A 21349-nucleotide genomic window follows, 5' to 3' on the forward strand; every position below is an offset into this window, starting at 1 on the left:
AGCAAAAAGCAAAAACCTATGAATAAGTGGAAGAACATACAATATATACAGCATACTGTAGCCCCACCCACACACACACACACAGACACACACATGCTGCAGGTGTCGTTGGTCGTGGTTAACGCCAGCTATTGCAGTTTGCATTATCCTCCTCACAGATTCTTGTTTATCCGTTGATGCTGGTTTGGCTTCTGTTCCCTTCTGACACGACGGAGTGTCACTTCTCAGGCTGCAGAATAAACGCAGCAATGTGGCAAATGACGCACATACTTTTTTTTTTTTTTCCTCACAGCCTCAGAGTGTCAACAAAGACAACAAATATGTCACATGCAGCCGACTGTTGCATGCAAGGCATCCGATTGTGTCTGTTCAGAGGAAATTACTGTACATGCTGTTCTGTTCCTGCCCTTCCTCTGTGTAAATTATTAACACTGTTGAAACAATTAGTCAATAAATCCTCATTTTCCTCCTTCTTGAATGTGAGGATTTGCTGTTCTCTCCGTTTTTATATTTTTCTATCTAAATACCAACAATTCAAGGATCTCACTTGGACTCTGGGAAATAGTGAAAGACATTTTTCACTATTTTCTGGTTATCTGGGCTGCACATCTCCAAAATGTTTTGAACACAGTCGTTTGGCTCGTTTAAGGGTCGGCAGTATCACCGTGACACTTTTAGGATTTGTCAACCATCGGAAATCTTTCCACCATGGCAGCTATCCCGATAATATTTCTCAGTGTGTTGTGTGTTAATCCATGTGGGCGACGGTGAAAGTGAATGCAGAGGACTGTTTTTTTGGCATTATTAGATTTAAACATAAAACTTTTTTTTTTTATTATATCATTATATATAGATGTATTGCAATATAAAATACTGTGATAGAGGATTTTAGTCATATCACACACTTATCTTAACAATGGACACAATTTATTAAATATTAAATAGAATCAATATTAAACCTGTTTCTAGAGAAAACACAGATACCAACAGACAATCATTAACAAAATTATCTTTGGTGCAGAGTTGGTACCTCTAGTGTTAAGTAAGTACTACAGCAGCACAAGCCAAATAAAGACCAAAACATAACAAAGACTGGAGGCAAGAGTTGAAGAAGTTGAAATACACGTCACAGGAAGTTTTTAGATTAGGAAAATATGAGACACTCACCTACAAGACATTTCAGGGACTCTTGCAGTGCGGACTCACTGGCAGTCTGGGCTCTTCTGCACCAGGAAGTGATGGGTTGAATCCAGTCTCTCCTCTGTGCCGTTGTCTGTGATGTACGTCTCTCCTTCCAAACACAGTAAAACTCACAGAGAGTCAAGTTACAGTTTAGGTTAGCGCCCCTTGTTCTTACTTTGTGTTCACTTTTGCCCAGCCTCCGACTCTCTCATGATAAGACTATCAGGCATCAGTACCAGCCCAGCCAATCCTCCCGCCCTGTAATTTACTCTAATTTTCTAAATTACCCAGCCATCAAGAGGAGGAAAATGGGCTTTTTCCGGTCCCCTTCTTTGCCCTTGCTCTTCCTCTCACCACCTCCTCTATGTGCAAATGCTCTCCTGCTTTTCCACATCTCCTGCAGACCAACATTTGCCTCCATGTAAATTCTGCCACATCTTTCAAGGTTTGTATGCAAAGTAGGTCACCCTATTTATGTTACTCTTTTGTTTTATTTCAACAGTTGCACTTTCCTAAACTGGTATCAGCATCAAGAGGATTAAGTTGACAAAAATAAACAGAAACAAATGCAGGGGTCAATGAACGGTGGATCATATCCGCTTTCTCCAGTTGAATGGGAGAGATAAGGACCAACGTCTCAGACTGTGCTCTCTAAAACCATTATTTAAACATCAAATGAGAGAATATCTTTTGGCAGAATGATGTTCATCTGCGAGCACAGCTCAAGGCAGCTTGTTGAGAAACTTTTCTGGTTAATTTGTCACTTTACTTCGAGAGAAGTCTGCAGCCTTGCTCTCTGCGAGGCTGTACTTTGGCACAGTGGTGCTTTTAGCCAACGCCAAAATATTAACTTGCTCACAATGATTGCTACGCTGAGATTAGGTTTTAGTTTAGCATGTTAGCATGCTAACATTTGCTAATTTTCACTAAAGACAAAATACAGCCGCAGATGATTGGATATAAGTTAGCTTTGCCGTTTTTGTGTCGTAAAGTGTTGAACAAATTGAGATTTTGAACTGATGATTACACTAAATGAATACAATTCATCCTGACGGGAACATGAAGGTGTTAACCACTTTTCATGGCAATTCCTTAAAAATGGACAAAAACCTTGAAAAACGGTTGACTTTTTATTGTAGTTCATAAAAACAAACGTCAATGATAGAAACAACAAGGTGGTAACCATAATAATATTCAATAATGTAAAACAACAGAACAATATACAGTAAGAAATTAAATTAATCATTCTCAAAACCATCCCATGTACCTAAAAGCTGTGCAGCTATTGCATGCCCATATTTCGGGAGAGTTTCCAGGGAGCAAATCTGTGGTGCAGTTAGGAATGTCGAGGTGCTGGTCGGGGCTTGAGCACAGAGAGCTGATCCTGGATTGGGTCACCTGACGAGAGGGGTGGAGGTTAAGGACACAGGAAGAGGTAACCGAAACTGAGTGACTGATAGAAAAATGACAGTAACAGTCTCTCAGCGTCGGGGGCATTCTGCAGTAGAGGCGCACATTATTATGCCCTGTTTTATACATACATACAGGAAACACACACACACACACACACACACTCTCTCTCTACACGCACACACAGACAGGTGAAGACGTTAAAGTTGAATGACTTAAAAAGAAATCACAATTTTCTAAAGGCGAAATTGGGCACAATAAAATCCCTTGACTTCAATAATCCAAAAATGACTACAAAGCACCTGTATACTCCGAGCATGCTGCTTTTTCTCCCGTCTAGCTTCTTCATGTTACATACAGTTACATACACGTGTTTGACCCTGTTGTAAAAACAGAACAGGACCGGTCGGTGGAGCTGCCCACAGTCCAGTCACGACGACAGTGCTCAGGTTTTACGGGAGTTGCATCTGAAGCCCAGTGGAGGAGAAAGACTTGTTTCCATTCGCGACCATCTTGCATCTGCAGTTCCAGTCTTCTCAAATCAAAAGTCCAGCAGCATAGCTGATGCTCCTCTGAGTCCAGAAATGGGTTGTGGGTGCAGAAGGAGGACGACTAACCTGGCTGTGCTGTACATGGCGGTTTGAGAGGGAGGACGTCTGCTACATGGCGGTGAGGTGAGGGCGACTAGCCTGAGTCAGTGAGAGGGAAATGAGCGAGGTTGTGATTGGTCAGCGCGGCACCTGCATCTGCTGCGAGGTCTGGTTCTGAGCGGTGACGTCGGGGCCCCGGCTGGCCAGTCGGCTGAGGATGTTCCTCTCGGACATTTGCAGCCGCACGGCGACAGGGGGTATCCTGGCGATGGTGGCCGGGAGACGCGTCACGTCGGCCTTCATGTCGCTCAGCAGTTCCTCGAGCTGTTTGAGAACTGTAAATACAACACGCATATGAGCTCCGAGCGCCAACACGGTAATCGAGATGAAGGATTGTTTTGTGTTGGGTGAAATTCAAGGATTCAAAACAATCATGTTTTAGCATTAAGCTCGCAAAATGTACTAAATAAAATAGCGTTGATAGGGCTTTAAACAACCGTGGGAGCTAATGTGGCTAGCAGGCTAACAAACAGAGGTGCACAAAGTTGTAAATCATACAACTTCTAACACGTTGTCATTGTTCTTACACTCACTACAGCCAAACATCTCTCCTTCTCTACTGTTGGTATTATATTTGTCGAGGAGTTATTAATTGTGATTCAAGCTAAAGGAATACTATTGTGAGATGATTTAATCTAATTTCATTTGAATGCTTTACCTTTATGTAGAACTGCGTTGGCCGGTTTGTTTCCAGACATGGACTCCTTGCTGAGGTGCTGGTGGGACTCTGCGAGGCACTCCACCTCACTGAAGCGAGTGTTGAGGGCCATGGAGGGGTGGGCTGGGTCCTCCGTCATGTTCAAGTAAGCCGCCCTGCGCAACTGCTCCTCAATCACCAACGCCTGCTCCAGTAACTACACAGGGAACAAAGAAAGACAACAAGCCCAGTGAGATATAACAGAAAACACAGACAGAAGTGAAACATGTGATACTAGTGAGCGTGCTCAGTTTACCTTGAACCTGCGGGCCAGGAACTTGTTCTTGATCTCCAGGAAGTTTCCTCTGCTCATCTCCCCCTTAAAGGGCTCATTGAGGATGGCAAACCTCACGTCGTTCTGCACATCCTGCCACCGAGCGTAGCCGTGTCTGAGAGACGCTGCGGTCAAGTGCAACAACACTACTGTCCTGTGAGGGTCATAATATTATACGCCAATTTCTTTTCTCATAGACGTTTTGAGGACAATAAATCCTTTATCATCTTGCATGGATAACTTTACACATTGGGGCATCATTAAGTGGAGCTGTTCATGTAAACCTTCAGTTAACGTCTATTCTTTTGAGACGGTCCCTCACTGCACAACGTGGCCTGATGACTTGCTCTGGTATCCTTTGAATGGATCGATAGACCCCTAAACAATTCTGAATCCACACAAACACCTCGATCGCGTAACAGAAAACCATAAAAGACAAAACTGGTGTGCTTCGTACTGGCAGCTTGAAGTTTCTGCAAATTTTTACAAAAGCAGACACCTCCATGTTCGTTATGTTATGAATACTTACATAACATGTATAAGATGGAAAGAAATGAGTCAGCACTGAATAATGCTGAAAAGAACATATCTTAAATTTCCAACATGTGACGTTTCAGGTTTTCAGAAGACAGCGATCTCACACACACACACGCACACACACACGCACACACACACGCACACACACACTAACAATGAATTGTTCATTTGAAAAGGATACTGTATGATTCCAGCCAGCAGCCAGTAGTCATGGCGACGGTGCCAAATCTCAAAGGTCTTCTTGGTGACGGTGGCCGCCCGCTCTTCATTCTGCCACAGAGAGTGAAGCTCTGAGAAGGAGGGCAGAAAAGTTAAAAGACAAACTAAAGAGAGAATAAAGAGACAGAAAAACGTGTGTGTGTGTGTGCGGGTAAGAGTGTGTGTGTGTAAGAGTGTGTGTGTGTCCACCTGTGAATCCTCCATCAGCGATGTTGAACATGAACCTCTGCTTGGTGGCTTTCTTCTTCTCTTCGCTGACGTTAACCACCGGTGCAGCTGTTGCTCCTTCTTTGGCGTTCTCTCCGTTCTGCAGTTTGCCAGACTCGTCTGTTTTTACAGCGTCCTTCTCCTCTTTTTGCTCTGCGAGAAAACAACAGAAACACGTCATTAAGCACCACAGTTTAAAGCTAAATGAGTGAAATTAAGTTATGATACCAATGTGATTGTTGAAATGTACATTTAGCTTTCCCTTAAAGATACTTTGAGGATGTCTACATCATTTAACAAAGTGTGTATTTTAATGTACTTGCAGTGTATGCGTGTGTTTTATTATGTACCTTTCTTCTCCTCTGGAGGCGAACTGGTGTCCATCTTCTCATCTTTTCCTTCCTCAGCTGAAGCAAGAGAAGCCCGGTTAGAAAGGTAGGAAAGGGAAATAAGGAAACGAGACACGATGGAAAACAGTTGCCTCACCTTTCGACTTGTCCTCCTCTGAATCCATCTTGCTCTCCAAAGCTTCTCCCTTGACCTCAGCGGGAGTGTCCTTCTCCGTCTCCGAAGTCTTGTCCTTCTCTTCCTTCTCCTTGATTGTGTCATCCGCCTCCTTGTCCTTGCCTTCGTCGTCTCCTTTGCCTGTCTCCTTCTCTTTCTCCTCCTTAACTACAGCAGAGTCGACCACTTCTTCTTTCTTTTCGAGGACGGGGGATTTTTCAGACTCATCTGGGATTTCGATAATCTAGGGGAGAGGTAGTCAGTTTCAAATTAGATACAAATCGGCAAATTCAAGTATAACGTTGCTGCACATAACTTATTGGACTGTACTGAAGACATAAATACATGATGTGGATATAAAAGCAGAATTTACTTCTGGATCGTCGGTCTTTTTGGCTCCTTTGCCATCGTCGCCCTCCTTCTTCGTGTCTTCCTTGTCGTCTGGTTTAGACAAATCTTCTGACAAGAAACACAAAACACAGGTCAACCACGGACATGCAAAGAGTGCATTTTATCCTGTTTCTGTTGTAGCGGTCACTAAAAACAAATTACATTTTCTTAAGCTTAATAGCTGAATGAGTGAAAAAGTGTGTCATGTGTCCAGTTGTTACTTGTTTTATCCACAAGAGGGTGTCAGAAAATAAGCCGATAGTCAAGAGAACCTTGATGAAGACTAAATTATAACATATCTTTTATTGCAACACAACTTCTCGGGTCATGGCTTGGATTTAAATGTGAAGTTAGAATTCACACTAAGTTCCGGTCCAGGTAAAAGTAGTCTTGCGATACCAGACAATCAGAGATCTCCGCCTTCCGAATGTCTGGGGGCAAGAACGACGGCGAGAGCGTCCGCTAACAAACCTACGCCCCTAACACGTCCTGGACTCAGACCGGCCCATCACAGCCGTGTATCTACATGCTTAGGGGAGTACGTGGGTTGAGCGAAGCGTTTAGAGACTAGTTTGAGAGTAAAAGTTGAGGTAAAGTTGAGGTAAAGCATGTGGCGCTGAGGTTAGGGCTGGCAGGAAATGGAAATGCATGTCATTTATCAAACGATACCCATAAGAACAATGTTACAACACACATTTGATGTGATGTTCTGATTACGATGCCAGTCGCTGAAATGAAATAACCTATCTGCAGTGATCGTTTCTATATTGTAAATAATCTAATGGAATTTGACTTCCTAAGAACTAAGTGTGAAGGGTGTGTACCTGGGACAGGAGTGTTGGGCTGTGTGTCTGCAGGCGTCCCAGTAGAAGGAGTCTTTAGGTCTTCACCTGCAGCCAAAGCTGCAGCCCTCTTGTTCTCCTCCAGCTCGGCCATCCAGGGCATCGACCACTGACCGTTCACATGCTCAAACTCCTGCACCTGTTCATCAACACGTGAATCCGTCAGCCCCATCACTCAATCAGTGTTTGAATGCTTTGAATTGTCTAAACATATTTTGTAGTGTTTCTTTTCCAACGGGTAAACCATACCTTTTTCCTTATAAGTGACATCACACCAATGCGGGTGAGCACATGTTGCCTTGACAGACCCTCACGCGGGACGCCGTCTGCAAAGGTCTCGGCTCCGTCTGCGCCCGGCTCACAAAGGTGACGCATGAACAAAGACACATAGGCCCTGAGAACATTGGTGAAGAAGAAGAAGGTGGACGGATGCCACGGTGAATACATTTGGAAGTTATCAAAATCTCCACGAGATGCACATTTCACAGAAATGCACCAAGAAAACACATTGAAAATTAAACAAAATGACACATGTACCAGATTCATGACTGCTAAAAGCTTTAAGAGGCTTCGAAAGCAAACAACCCAGCCAAGTAAGCTGTAACACTACTTAAGGCTGCGTATTGTTGGAAAGGTTTCCATTTTATTGCCAGTAATATTGTTTCTGTACTATGCAGACATTTTTCTATTATTCTTTAAACTTCTTAAAACAGCCACACTTCTTAAAAGTGGTCTAAACATAAGTCCCACGAGAACTTTAACCTAAATAAAATGGTTTAAACAGGAAACATTTTGAATTAAATCAGGAACTCACAAATCTGACCCGGCTTTTGATGCCAACTTTACAGATTAAATAAAAGTAGAGAGGTTTGATAGTCAACCCTATACAAGTAGGAAAACATCATGAGACTCACTTGAACTCTTTCTCAGACTTCCCCCGGAGGTCCCTGACGAGCCACTGGTTGGTGAAAGCATCCTGGGGAGGCATCCCATAACGCATCACTGCATTTAGGAAAGCCTTCCTCTGGCGTGCATTGAAGCCCAAAACCTGACAGGTAATAAAGAGGTCAGGACGTTTACAAATGTAAAGTCACTTTAAAAGGATTTTTTTATTGTTTTTCTTTTTGTGCTGATTTTTCATCTGCAGGAACTCACCTCGATGTTCCCGCCCACTCTGGCCAACAGCGGAGGCAGAGGTTTGTCCCGATCGTTCCTCAGCCCTTTGCGGCTTGGTCTGCGGGCATTTGCTAAAGCGACAAGACACAAAGTAGTTGAGTAGACATTCCAGTCAATAACGTTTCACTGAGATCATGAAAATCAGACATTTTGAAGTATCATCGTCTGCGTTCTTAACGTCCTAAAGTTGCTCTGTGAAGATGCTCCACTTACGGCTCATCACGACTCACTGTGATCCTGCTGAAGCCGTTTCTCCTCATCCCTCAGCACTTCAACAGTTAACGCTTCAGAACATTTACAACTGAGAGCATTGTTGTGGTGGTATACTTCATTTAATGCAATTCAAGTAACAGAGCCATAATTGAATAAAACATAAATACAATCAACTGAAAACATGTACATCTTTCTGTGCTTATAAATTAATGGTCAAAATAAAATGAATCAACTTGAAGAAATTGAAGAAATACAAAGGAACAACTTCATCTGAAATACTGACAGTGCCTTTTTTAAACAAACGCTGTTAAGTGCCTTTTAAGACAACTTAATTAACAGTTAATGTGAACAACAACAACCTCTTTAAAGTGCAGGTAGACATTTCAGCTGGCCGAGAAACCGTTGGTTATAATGATCTTTCCCTGTTTCTTTCCTTTTTTCCTTCTCTTTCCTTTTCCTTTCTGTCTTTTCTTGCCTCTCTACGCTCAATGCAGACGATGCAGCAGCAAGTGGCGCTTTGTGAGTAGTTGTAGAGGTTGTCAATGAGGAAATTATAGCTGTCGTCTGAATCTGAATGAACATCTGTAGAGGTGATTTGAAGGATGTTAGTGGGAGAAAGAACTGGGGCTCCAACAGGAAGGGTTAGGGTTAGGGCTCCATGTCTCCAGCAAATACATCTTAATGACTGACCTCAAACAACTTAAGTGGAACATCTGTATCTTCACATAAGTAGTTAACAGTGGTGGCTCAAAAGCACACACACGCACACACACCTCTTCTCGTAGCAGCAGTGATCAAAACACTGAGCCTTACCTTCAGCCCGTTCATCAAAGTCCTCATCGCCCTCCTCCGAGGCCACCGAGTAATCAGACTGGTTATCCGACTGATCCTCCTGCCAGTCTAAAGGGAGCACAGACAGGAATGTTGAGGAGGGACGAAAGAGAAACAGAACCAAACGATAAAGAACGTCCAAACTCCTCGAGGAGCCGAAGCCCCATTCAGTTACTGTCAACCAGCCAGGAGGGGGAGCTACTGCTTCTCAGTTTCTATAAATACATTATTTAGTAAATGTCTTTTCATGGGTTTGTTGTGTTTAGTATTTAAAGTATTCATAAGTCCCCTGCTGTCCTTGTAATCCAGTATTTAGTTTACTAAAATGCATCTGTGTTAAGTGGACCAAAGTGAGAGACTGCAGGATCAATTTCTAAATAACACACAACTAACATGTTTCTATACCAAATCTAATACTAACATAAGACTTCATGCCATGCACTCACTCATCTCCCACATTACAACACCACCACCACCACCACCACCACACACACACCCACACACACACACCCACACACACACACAGAGAGTGAGTTATATATTGGCCAGTACCCTGTCTTATTCCTCGGTCCTCCTGGGAGCCGTCATTGTAGTTGACTGGCTTTCGAGTTCTTTTGCCTTTGCCTAAATTACGAGCGAGGTCTTCTTGCTGCTGCTCGTAGTGGTGACGCAGCAGCTTCTCCCAGTAGTCAGGATCAACACTTTCCTCCTGCTTGATCACCTCTCTTTCCACCTCCTCCTCCTCACAGAGAGAAAAAAGTAATTAATATTGATCGAAAAAGACTCAAATGCAAGTGTATTTCTGTAGTGAAGACTTATAATTCAAGACATTTTTAGGAACTGGTGACATCCCCTTCCTAGCTGTGAAAAAGTACCTCCTCCTCTTCATCTTTGACCACATACTGGGCCACTTTAAAGGAGCTGAGGTATTCGTTCATGCTCTGGAGCTCAGTCTCATCTGGAACATCCCGGTTCCTGTCTAGCAAACCGTCGACTGCGTGGTCATCGTAGTGGATCACACTGCTGTCGTCCTCCTTGTTGTCTCCTGGAAGCAGGATGAGTCAAACAAAAAGGGTAAGAAAGCAGAAACTACATTTACCACCAAATCTGTCAGTGGGTTAAAGTTCACTCACCCTCTCCAAGTTCATCCTTAAACAACTCTTCAGTTCCAAACTTGAGGATGTCGTCGAGCTCCTGCTTGGACATGGAGCCTGTCTTGGAGCCGAGACCGGGTCGCACCACCAGGTGAGTGAGCATCATCTTCTTCTTTGCCACCTGGTGGAGGACAAACAAGTGGTGAGCAGGTGTTAACAGAACCCCGACATCGGCGACACAATTTTGATCTAGTTGTGTTCCTTGTCACAGACCTGCGTGATCCTCTCCTCCACAGAGGCTTTGGTAACGAAGCGATAAATCATCACTTTCCTGTTCTGGCCAATACGGTGAGCTCTGCTGAACGCCTACGAAGCACACACACACACATGAAGCGAACAGCTTGATCACCTATCATCCAAACAAACAAACATCCTGACGTGGCTGTGAGGTTACAATCGGGGTTTGCATACCTGGATGTCATTGTGGGGGTTCCAGTCAGAGTCGTAGATGACGACGGTGTCGGCAGAAGCCAGATTAATGCCCAAACCACCAGCTCGGGTAGAGAGGAGGAACGCAAACTGGGGAGCACCAGGAGCTGTTGCAAGGAACGACAGAAAAAGAAAGAAGGTTAGAACACTGATAGCAGACCAGAGCAGCTGTTTTTAGGTAATACAAACAGTGCATGCACCATTATAGCGGTCGATGGCCTCCTGTCTCAAGCTGCCGGTGACTCCTCCATCGATTCTCTCATATTTGTATCCCTCGTTCTCCAGGAAGTCCTCCAGCAGGTCCAGCATTTTAGTCATCTGGGAGAAGACCAAAACCCTGTGGCCTCCGTTTTTCAGCTTCCTCATCATCTTCTGGAGCAGCGTCAGTTTTCCTGAAGACTTGGTCAGAGCATTGCCCTCATACATGCCATTTGGAAGTTTTGGTGCCTCCTACGGTCAGAGAAATACATTTCAATAAACTGAGAGCAGTAAAGATGTTCCAATACTTAAGACATGATTCACCCCCAAAAGAAACAGTTTGTTCCCAGACAACTTGAACGTCGTACCATGGCAGCTGCAGGAAAGAGGTAGGGGTGATTGCAGCACTTCTTCAGGTCCATCACCACGTTGAGCAGAGACACTTGGTTTCCTCCTCCACGAGTGTTCAGGGCATCAAAGTTACGCGTTAGGATGAACTTGTAGTATTTCCTTTTTTTTACAACAAAGACAAAAGGTTGACAAAGATAATGAGAAAACAGAATTCAGAGATTAGACAAAGGAAAATATATTATTCACACGATCCAGAAAGTAGTAATGATAGAAAAATGCCAATCAATATTCTTCAACATGCAGACTGGTTTAATTTTAATGGAGGTATACTGTTACTGTTAAAATATAACGCTACAGATCTTTCTAGAACGTACTTCTGCATGGGGCTCAGCTCCACTCGAACAATGAGCTCAGTCTTTGAAGGCATGTGTTTGAAAACATCGGCCTTCAGCCTCCTGAGCATGTGAGGTCCCAGCATGTCATGGAGCTTCTTGATCTGGTCCTCTTTGGCAATGTCTGCAAACTCCTCCAGGAACCCTTCCAGGTTGCTGCAGAGAGAGAAAGAGAATAAAAATACATAAATATCGGATGGGGGTGGGGTGTCCTCTGCTGTGGCAACATGTGGGGCTACTTACTTGAATCTCACTGGCGTCAGAAAGTTCAGCAAGTGGAAGAGCTCCTCCAGATTGTTCTGGAGAGGAGTGCCAGTAAGCAGCAGCTTGTGTTGCAGCGGATAGTTGTTCAAAATCCGGAAGAACTAACAAGAGGCAGGAGTAAAAAAAAAACATATTTTAAGCATTGAGCAAACAATAAATAATCAGAATTACATCTTAAACGCAGGATAAACACTTTAAGTACTCTCTCTATTACCTTGGACTGGTTGTTTTTGAGCCTGTGAGCCTCGTCCACCACCAGACAGGCCCATTCAATAGAGCCCAGCACAGCCTGGTCAATGGTGATCAACTCATAGGATGTCAGCAGGACGTGGAACTTGACCGTTGAATCTTTCTGTAAAGCACAGAAAAAAATGTTTCAGTTCTTTGCAAAGGGAGCGCCGCATATTTACACTCTGCTACAACCGCTAGCAGCATGAAGAGGCGCTGACAGTCTATTCTGCGCTGAACGTTTTGGTTGTATTCATGGTCACCAAGAGTTGTTCAACTGTGGGTGAAACGCTGTCATTTTATACGCAGCCGTCCAATCACAATGTAAGCTACAAGTGGAGTGGTGGAGAAATGAATGCGTCTGCGCTCTCTCCCGCCGTACTTCTGCCTTCATTTCAACCGGAACAAGTATTTTACTTTGTGCTGACATTTTTACTTCTGCAGCTAATCTGTGTCAAAGTAACCAGACGCAACCAAAGCGGCACAGCTGAAAAAATTGCTGCGCCGGTTTGGCCTTCTGTGTTCTGCATTAACAATGAAGAAGTGGGCAATTTAATTAGTTTTAAAACTTATTTGTCTTTGTCAAAACATGTCTTTGTAAAAAAGCAACCCAATATAACTAATAGTAGCCTAACAAACCCCCCCGAAAAAGGCAATAACACTGCTTATTGCGCTGTTGAGTCATAATTACCACAAGGGAAATTCCTTCACCGCGATCAGCCCCACAAGCTAAAACTGTGGCACACATTTGTATAATTTGGCAGCATTTTTTGTAATGTAAATTCCTAGCAGTGTAACTTTTGATACTATAATCGGACATCAAGTGCTAGCATGCAGGGCACCAATTCAAACTGGCTACACTACTTCAGATCAAAGATATCTAATATTTTCATTTTCATCACGTTTCTACTTTCTTCCTTACCTTCATCTTGGATGCTTTCTTCCCGCCTCGGATGGCGTTTCCCTCGAAGGAGAACTCGTTCTCCCGGATGACCGCCCTGCTGTCTTTGTCCCCTACGTAGGTCACCACGTACATGTCAGGGGCCCACATCTCAAACTCTCTCTCCCAGTTGATGATGGTGGACAGGGGAGCACTAACCAGGAAGGGACCTTTGGAGTGACCCTGTACCAGGAAGACAAAGTCAACGTCTACATGTAAAGAATAGACTTATTATTAAATGGCTGAATTTATAAAGCACTTTACAGTTTGCTTCTCATTTACGCACACTGAACACGGCCACAGTTTATCCGCTAAACAACAAGATATGTGAACAACTATATTTGTCTTGCCCTGCCTTTAGGATAGAGTTCCTTACTTAGAGCTTACCCCCTTTAATGGACAGAGTTACTGTGTGTCACGTGTCTGAAACCCCTCCCACTAATATTGATTGACAGGGGAGGGCAGACTGGACGCAGCCAGTTCAGACGCTGGAAATAGCATCAGAACAGGAAGACACAAAAACTGCTTGCAAGACAATCATATACACAGTTCTCACCTCCTTGTACAATGAGTAGAGGAAGACAGCAGTCTGTACGGTCTTTCCTAAACCCATCTCATCGGCCAGGATTGTGTCTGTGGCCTGAGCCCAAGAAAACCTCAGCCAGTTGAGCCCCTCCAGCTGGTAGGGGTGCAGGGTGCCTCCGGTGCTGTCCAGGTAGTCAGGCTGCCGATCAAACTTGATGGTGGGCTGGAAGGAAGAAACAAATAATAAATATCAAATCCACATCTGTCCTGATTCAAGCTAATATTATTCTGCCGAGGGAATACCCTCGACAGTGACGCTTCATTTGATAATTAATAATTTATTAGTCCAATGAAAAGATTTCATATGGCAGGATCAGTTTCACAATAACCAACGCTGTGTTTGGAGAGTTTCTTTGCTTCAAGGTTTCATCATACTTACATCTATAACTGGATTAGCCGGTGGACGCTCTGCCTTCTTGATTTTGACCGTCTTCTTCAGCTTCTTAACAGGTCTGCCCTCATCACCCATCATCAACTCTCTTAAAGGAGTATCACAGAGGTTACAAAAAAAATATTTTCAACTGCATTCGTGTCGAGAAGAATCATCCAACATGCTGTAAGCCTCTGTATACCTGTGATTCCAGTATGTCTGTTTGTAGGTGTCGAACTCTGGGATGTCCATGTCTTCGCTCTCCCAGGTTGCCTGGTCATAGGCCAGATCTCTCCATTTGATCAAGTAATGATTGACGTTCTTTTTATCAACACTAACGTCAGACGAGGAAACACACAAGAAAGATGGAGTTATGATAAAGTACTATTACTGTTTGCTCTCCAGGTGTGTATGACTGAAACTGTCTGATGGCTCCACACCGTCTACTACATTCACTGTACTTCTTTTTATAGGTGAAATCTGTATTTCATATGAGATTATTTATGTGTCTTACGTGTGGTTGAGGATGCGGTGGATCATCAGCCACTCCATCTTGACTCCAAAGCGGTAAAACTCCTCCTCCATGTGGATAAAGAGAGGATCCTTGTTCTTCCTCTTGGTGCTTTTGTTTACATCACCCTCACCTCCAAAATCCACAGGCGGCGGTTCGTCCATGTCGGTCTTCCTCTGGTAGTTGCGGAACATCACCTGGCAGTTGAGCTCCAACTGGGCGACAGGGAGGCAGAAAAAGGGGAGCGTTGGGTTTGCGTTTGTCTCGTCTTGTGCGTGCGGAGAAAAATACACATTGTCAACTACAAGTAGATACAGTTTTCAGAGAGTGTGCTACCTGTAGCTCCAGCACCCAGGAGCAGTGCCAGTAAGACATGTTGCACCATTTGACAAAGAACTCCCTCTCCCTGCGGCCTGCCAGCGGCGGGGGATCAGAAGCATCGGCAGGGAGATCAGCAGGACGAGGGACGGGCGTGGCGGCCGGCGGATCCCCCCACTTCCATGTTATTACCTTCTGGACTTTGCCCTTCATGTGTGGACACTGTTAGGAAGTAGGAAAGGGGAGGGAAATAATTTATGATGCTCGTCAATGAACAGAAGCACTGATCAGAAATTCTGGTTTTGAAAAATAACAGGAGTGATATCAGCAAAATAAAAGCTGCTTTGGTTTAACTAAAATACTGTAGGCGGGCACAAGATGGAATCTACATCCGCATACACTCCTACGTGGGCGCACACCGACTCGCACGCGCCAGTGCACGGTGCTCACCTTGCAGCGGGGGCAGATCCATTCTCCATTGGGAATTTCAGGGAGAGGAGGGTTGAGGCAGTGGATGTGGTAGGAGGAGGGGCAGGTGTCACAGCAAAGCAGCTCCCCTCCGTCCTTGCACACGCGGCAGAACTCGATGTGATGGTCGTCTTCCTCCTCCACCCCTTCGTCCCTCCGGTCTTCTTCATCCTCCCCTTCGGCCTCAGAGAGCTCATCCCTGGCCTCCCACTGGATCCCCTCCTTCTCCTGGTGGCAGAATTGCAGACAGAGGGAGGTGGTGTGAGGGGGGAGGGGGAGGGGGGGCAGACAGGCAGGGAAGGTATGCGGAACGGAGTGAAAGGAAACAAGGGAGGGGTGTGGGGTGATTTTCAAGAGAGCCGGGGGTGGGGTGGTGTTTGTGCATTGCCCGCGTGTGGAGCCACAGTGGAGGGGGGAGGGACAAGAAGAGGAAATGGGGGATGGGGGGGGGGGGGAGAGACATGTGGTGGGAAATAGGAGAGGATAGATGGGAACATAAGGAAGAGGGTTGGGAGCAGAGGACAAAGAAGAATGGAGAACACAAAAAGATATTTAAAAAAAACATTTTAAAAGTCCATTTCCCAAAAACCAACCCCCCCTCCTGTCACTGCAACTTAATGCAACAGTAAGACACTTCCACACAACAATACCTGACAGACAGGTGGCATTGTTTTACACCAGGAATCGGGCCCAATCTTTTCTAACATAGGACCCAGTGGATACTCACACAGTGTGGGCAGCTCCACTTGCCCTCGGGGGCCTTTTCCATATCAGGGTCCAGACAGACCATGTGATAAGCTCGTGGACAGGTGTCACACAAAATGATCTCTCCTCCCTGCTGGCACACCTCACAGTAGTCCTGGTGGTCTGTCTCGTAGCCATCGCCATCCTCCGTTTCCACTGAGAGAGGACACCAACAGAACATTTGATACCTGGACATATTAGGAGTAATGGCCTTCAAAACCTCCTCCATTTATCTGCTGTCTGTTCCAAAATCTGTCCAGTACCGATGCACAGGTAACAGAACCAACTTCTTATTTAAGGAATATTTCCATTGCCAACCTTTCTTCTTTTTCTTCGCACTCTTGGGTTTCTTCTTGGGGCGGTTGCTGCGGTTGGAGCCGTCTGACACAGAGAAACTCCCGTCGTCAAAGTCACTGTCGACATCGGGTTCATCTTCATCACTCTGACGGAGAAACGGCGAGGGAGAGGAGATCGGGAAAGAGAGAAATACCGTGTTACATTAAAGCACATTATCAATCGTCTGATTATAACGTCTACTTCTCAAATATAAAGAGCGGGTGGACAGAGAGAGTATCTTACCGAAGAGCGCTTCCTCTTGCTGTTGAGGCCGCCTAGTTTGATCTTGAGTGGAGCCACCTTCTTAGGTTTGGGCTTCAGCGGAGGCTTAGATGCGGGCTTAGACTTCTTGCGAGCATTGGGACCTGAGAAAACACAGAGATAAAGTTTAATCAGGAGGTTCATAACCAACAAACCACCTTCATCTTCACATTTGAACATACCGTTATCTTAACAATAATGTGTACTTCACCTTTCCCCTCTTTGGTTTTGGCCTTGCGGAGTGGAGGTGCCGGGGCTGCTGGGGGTGCAGCGGGTGTCGGAGCTGCGACAGGAGCAGGAGCGGGTGAAGCGGCGGCACTGGTCTCTGGTCCTCCGTCTGTTCCTGGCACCACCATGTTCTCCACAGCTGCAGCCACGTTGGCGGCTGTCAGGGCCGCATTCGCAGTGGCGGAACCCTACATGAGATGACACGGCACAGAGTGAGAAACGCTGCTCTCTGCTGTCAAACACACGAGGGGAAAAGCAACATGGTGACCTGCAAACTTGTTCGGGATTTCAATACCTTAAGAGGGTTGTTGGTGCTGAATTCTCTCCACTTTGCCATCATTAACGTCATCATCTTGGACACAGCAATTTTGGGGTTCTTAGCTGCAATTAAAGGCCTAAGGACATACAATGTACAAGGTGTACAGTGATTATTTATATTTCCATACCTACCTACATAGCTGCTTCAATAACGAGGTAGAGGCAATAATATCTACTGATGTGAAAGGGGTCTCCTCACCTGACGAACTGGCTGAAGGCCTTGTAGTTGGTGAGGGCGCTGTAGTCTTCCTGAGTAAAGACGTGGTCAATGTCTTTCATGCCCCAGGCCTCCAGCAGCTGGGTGGAGCTTTTAGGCTGAGGGGAGGTTAATTTGTCACGTTAGCCCTGATGGAATTCATTAATTATCCACTCAGCAGCCGAGTCTGAATGAATCTTTACCTGGCAATCGTCGTCGTCGTCGTCATCGTCTTCTGGTTCCGGATCTTTACGCTTGCTCTTCGAGCTGGATGAGGCTCCTTTCTCTGCTGCCGCGCCTCCTTTCTTCTTATCTTTGGCGTTGCTGGAACGTTTCTTCTTCTTCTTCCCAGGGGCATAATCACTTCCTTCACTCGCCGACCGCATACCTCCCTCTTCTGCATCTCTTTCTGCTGCTTCTACTCCGAGCAGGTGCTCCGGGGAGCTGACTGGCAACTCCTGCAAAACAAAAAGACACTTTGCAAATCACACCAAGACACTGGTGCTTTTATTTTTTTTTTTCTGTTGATTGACTAATTGGCAAATTATTAAAACCCTTCAGTAAATCAATCATATCGTAATCTGAATATCTGGGTTTTTGTACCATCAGACAAAACAAGCAGTTTAAATGTTTTATATTTGGGCTCTGCTACATTATATTTGGTAGTATTGACTAGTTAAAGGTATTATAGAATCAAACCCATTAATTGATTAATTGAGGAAATGATGTGCAGATTCATAAATAGCACTAATGGTTAGTTGCAGCCCTGATTTTAAGGAAATGCTTATCTCTCTTATTTTAATCACAACCCAGACGTCTCCAAGCTGACGTCCAGTCAAAGGAAAATAAGATGGAGGAAATAGGACTAACCCAGAAACGGGAGATTTCTTTTGAGAATTTAAAAAACTGTATAACAAATACCCAGTTTGAAATACTGTAAATATATATAAATATTGCAATACTTTCTTCAGTGGGCCATAGACTCAATCACCAGTGTGTTACCTCCTTCGTCGATAGATCGTGACATTTATTTAAATTAATATCTTTGAAATTGCCACGTTAAGATGATTGCCATATTATTTACCTAAAGAATTGTTTTGTTGCTGCTGTTTAAATTTACTCCTGATGCAACAAAAAAAGCACTTGTTTTTGCAATGTTAACCCAGTGTTGCATCATGACAACAAATGATCTTTGACCTCTTGAATTATTGACATCATACATGCACCGAAATTATGATTAATGCATCCTTTACACAGCTGTTTTGCTTCACATTCTGCTGTGAATAAATAAATGAAAAATGAGTGAATTAGCTAACTATTTAGCTACAAAGAAAATTCACTTTTTGTGCATGTCCATGTAGATCTGAGGAGGTCCTGATCTGGAGTCGAAGGACTCACAGGGGTCCCTTGTTTTAGTGTGCACCCCCTAGATGTGACCCCACGTTGTGGATCGACATGTTTGTTTACCAGGTCAAATCTGACAAAGAAACCACATACGATGGGGGTTCCCCGAGTCAACAAGTTGACAATGCACACGGAAAGTTTGCCAAACTAACCTCTCTGATGGGTCTCTGCCTCTTGCTGCTCCTGCTCTCTCGGCTGCTCTTCTTGGCTTTCTTCTTCTTCTTCGTCTTGGGTGCCTCCTCTACGTCAGACACAGCATCCGCGAGCTCGTCCTCACCTGCGGGTGATACATGCTGTCCGTTAAAAGCGAGGAAGAAAAAAAAAGACACGCGGAATGGTAGCTCTGCTGCAGACCCCGGAGGGAGAGAGGAGCACAGACACGCGCACTGGCACGAACATGGCGAGTGTCAGTGCGCGCACGTACACACCCTGAATGCCACAACAGAACAGGTTGAAACTTGTCTGTTCTCCGGGCTCTGAAACTTTGACAGTTCACGCCCGCACTCGAGAAGTCACACGGCAGATTTACGGGATACGAGGGGTTAAGAAATAAAAACACATGAACACTTCCCCTGGAAGTTAGCTAACTAGTCGATAATGGCGAGTGACGGACAGGCTAGCTTAAGCTAACGTTAGCTTCCGCGAGCTCAGAGAGATGGACCTTCTTCAGAGGAATACAACAAAAAAAACGAGCTTACCGTGAAGAAGTGAGGGTTCGTCCGCGGCTCCAAAGTCTTCCCTCTCATCCTCGCTGCCAGACATTTCCGCAGCGTTTTAATTTTTACGTCTTGCTGGTCGAATTAATCCCTCGTAAACCTTGCTCCGCGGTCCGCGAGGGAGGAGGGAAAAATGACGTGGGACTGTTGGAGAATGGACCGGGGGGGTGTCCAGGAAGGGAGGGGGCGGTGGGTGCTGGAAAATAAATAAATAAATGGCATTGGTCGGTAGCTAACGCAATCCTTCCTCAATGTCCTAATATTTACACAGCATCTGATCTAATTAACCACCTGCGTGCTCAAAATAAGTTGGATAACTGGATTATCTATGCTTTGACATTTATCTGTTGTTGATTTGCAGGTATTAGTCCACACAGGAGTGAATGAACTTAAGTGTGGCATTCACCATTATTTAAAGTGTGTGCTTCAAATCTCGCATTGGCGAGTTCAAACAATACATTGAAGAAAAGTTTAAGCTTTGAAAGCCTACCTTCACACGTTATAAACTTACTGTAGTGTGTGTGAGCTTAGTCCCGGGTCGAGGTGTGTGCTCTCTCTCTCTCTCTCTCTCTCTCGGTGCAAGAATGAACACAAGTCAGGCTGTTTGTGCGGCAGTTGTTGTCATTTAGCGCTCATTCGTTAAGCCCGGCTGAATCAATGATCAGCGGAATAAAATAAAAACAGATCCGTCAATGACCCAGAACACGTTGCTCCGTCCCCCAACCTCACAGGCAGAGCTTAGCTAACATCCTCACAAACACACAAAGGGGCAGACATCCCATAATAATCCTCCCCCCCCCCCCTCCTCCTCCCACACTCGCACAGGACTCTGCATAGTTACCTCGCAACGGACAGACCATAATACTCAGCCTGCCTCCACCCCCCTCCACCACGCGCTCGCACGCGCGCACGCGCGCACGCACACTACCAATGCTGCTAGACATGCGTGCACCGGGCTCCCTGCATGCACACTCCTTCCCCTTTCCACTAGTAGTCCCAGCCCCCTTAGCAACCTCGTTGTCATAGTGACACTCCCCCCCCCCCCCCCCTACAGACCATAATACTCCAGCAGTACCAGCAATACATCCCATAATATACAACTGCTAAAAAGACAAGAAAGAAGAAGAAAAAAAAAAACACCAGTCACATGGTCTCCAGGGGGAACTCAAGTCCACTGGTGACAGACCATAATACTCACTTCATGTGGGAGTGAGCGTACCAGAGTCAGAGAGCCGTCACTTGTTGTTCAGGTGATCCAAACACAGGTAGACCGCATGCCTGCAGTGCTGTGTGCAGGTCAAGCAGGCCTGCTGAACCTGCTGGGGTAACAGAACTGGATGTGTGTCAAATACTTTAATGGTGCCAACTCTGCTGTTCAGCAGGCCGAGGCCTCCTGTCACAGCGCAGTCGCTGCTACGCTGCACCACATCTGTTTCAGTGACCAAAAAAGAAGGTGATCTCACTGTCAATGTATGGAAAAGTACTTCAAGGGCAACATAGGCCAACAGGTGTGCAAGTCCACAAGGGGGACGGACATCATGCCTGTATCTTGGTCTGCTGTGGTGGGATGCAGGCCAAAGGTGAGTAGGTTGATTCACACAATGTTGCCTTCAAGTTCAGTTTGTAAAGTAGTAAATACAATTTAAATTGCTGGACATCAGGGACACATCAAATCTGTAAATATGACTGTGAAAGGTAGTTTTTTATTTTATGGTACTAGGATTACGAAGACATGCAATTCAAGGCACACACCGTCAACTACAGATGGCAATTATGCAGTGAAAAAGAAAAATGTTTTAATAAATT

The 21349-nt window shown here is 45.1% G+C and overlaps 1 protein-coding gene across 2 annotated transcripts; it reads right to left on the reverse strand.

The window, feature by feature from the left end:
* Positions 1–2299: 2299 nt before the first annotated feature.
* chd4b (chromodomain helicase DNA binding protein 4b) lies at positions 2300–20309 on the reverse strand. 2 transcript variants are annotated; one of them, XM_076108849.1, is made up of 40 exons: positions 20055–20309; positions 19526–19739; positions 18980–19104; positions 17627–17881; positions 17427–17542; positions 17205–17304; positions 16893–17097; positions 16664–16785; positions 16403–16526; positions 16068–16240; positions 15323–15568; positions 14891–15094; positions 14558–14769; positions 14246–14377; positions 14053–14152; positions 13645–13836; positions 13071–13271; positions 12135–12272; positions 11900–12021; positions 11639–11812; positions 11282–11423; positions 10916–11165; positions 10698–10822; positions 10500–10592; positions 10266–10407; positions 10008–10177; positions 9685–9871; positions 9115–9201; positions 8068–8159; positions 7827–7960; positions 7162–7306; positions 6895–7051; positions 6054–6139; positions 5663–5924; positions 5527–5583; positions 5159–5329; positions 4932–5040; positions 4196–4328; positions 3901–4096; positions 2300–3517 (listed from the first exon to the last, which is right to left on the reverse strand). In XM_076108849.1, the coding sequence occupies exons 2-40, from the start codon at positions 19587–19589 to the stop codon at positions 3321–3323; spliced, it is 5940 nt and encodes a 1979-aa protein (XP_075964964.1). In that variant the 5' UTR covers positions 19590–19739; positions 20055–20309; the 3' UTR covers positions 2300–3320. The 2 variants fall into 2 exon arrangements, with proteins under 2 accessions (XP_075964964.1, XP_075964963.1); XM_076108848.1 differs by having other exon boundaries at positions 9685–9874.
* Between the last annotated feature and the right edge of the window lie 1040 nt (positions 20310–21349).

This window comes from Anarhichas minor, unplaced genomic scaffold (assembly GCF_050575085.1).
Source record: "Anarhichas minor isolate MPS153535 unplaced genomic scaffold, ASM5057508v1 ptg000041l, whole genome shotgun sequence".
NCBI lineage: Eukaryota > Metazoa > Chordata > Actinopteri > Perciformes > Anarhichadidae > Anarhichas > Anarhichas minor.

Bases quoted from the DNA above. Each gene is read 5' to 3' on its own strand.
- chd4b (XM_076108848.1), bottom strand. From the start codon at position 19,589: ATGTCTGGCAGCGAGGATGAGAGGGAAGACTTTGGAGCCGCGGACGAA. The intron at 15,095-15,322 runs GTGAGCACCGTG...ACTTCCTAACAG, and splicing joins GGATCTGCCCCCGCTGCAAG to TGTCCACACATGAAGGGCAA. The intron at 6,140-6,894 runs GTACACACCCTT...GTTTCTTGTCAG, and splicing joins GCCCAACACTCCTGTCCCAG to AAGATTTGTCTAAACCAGAC.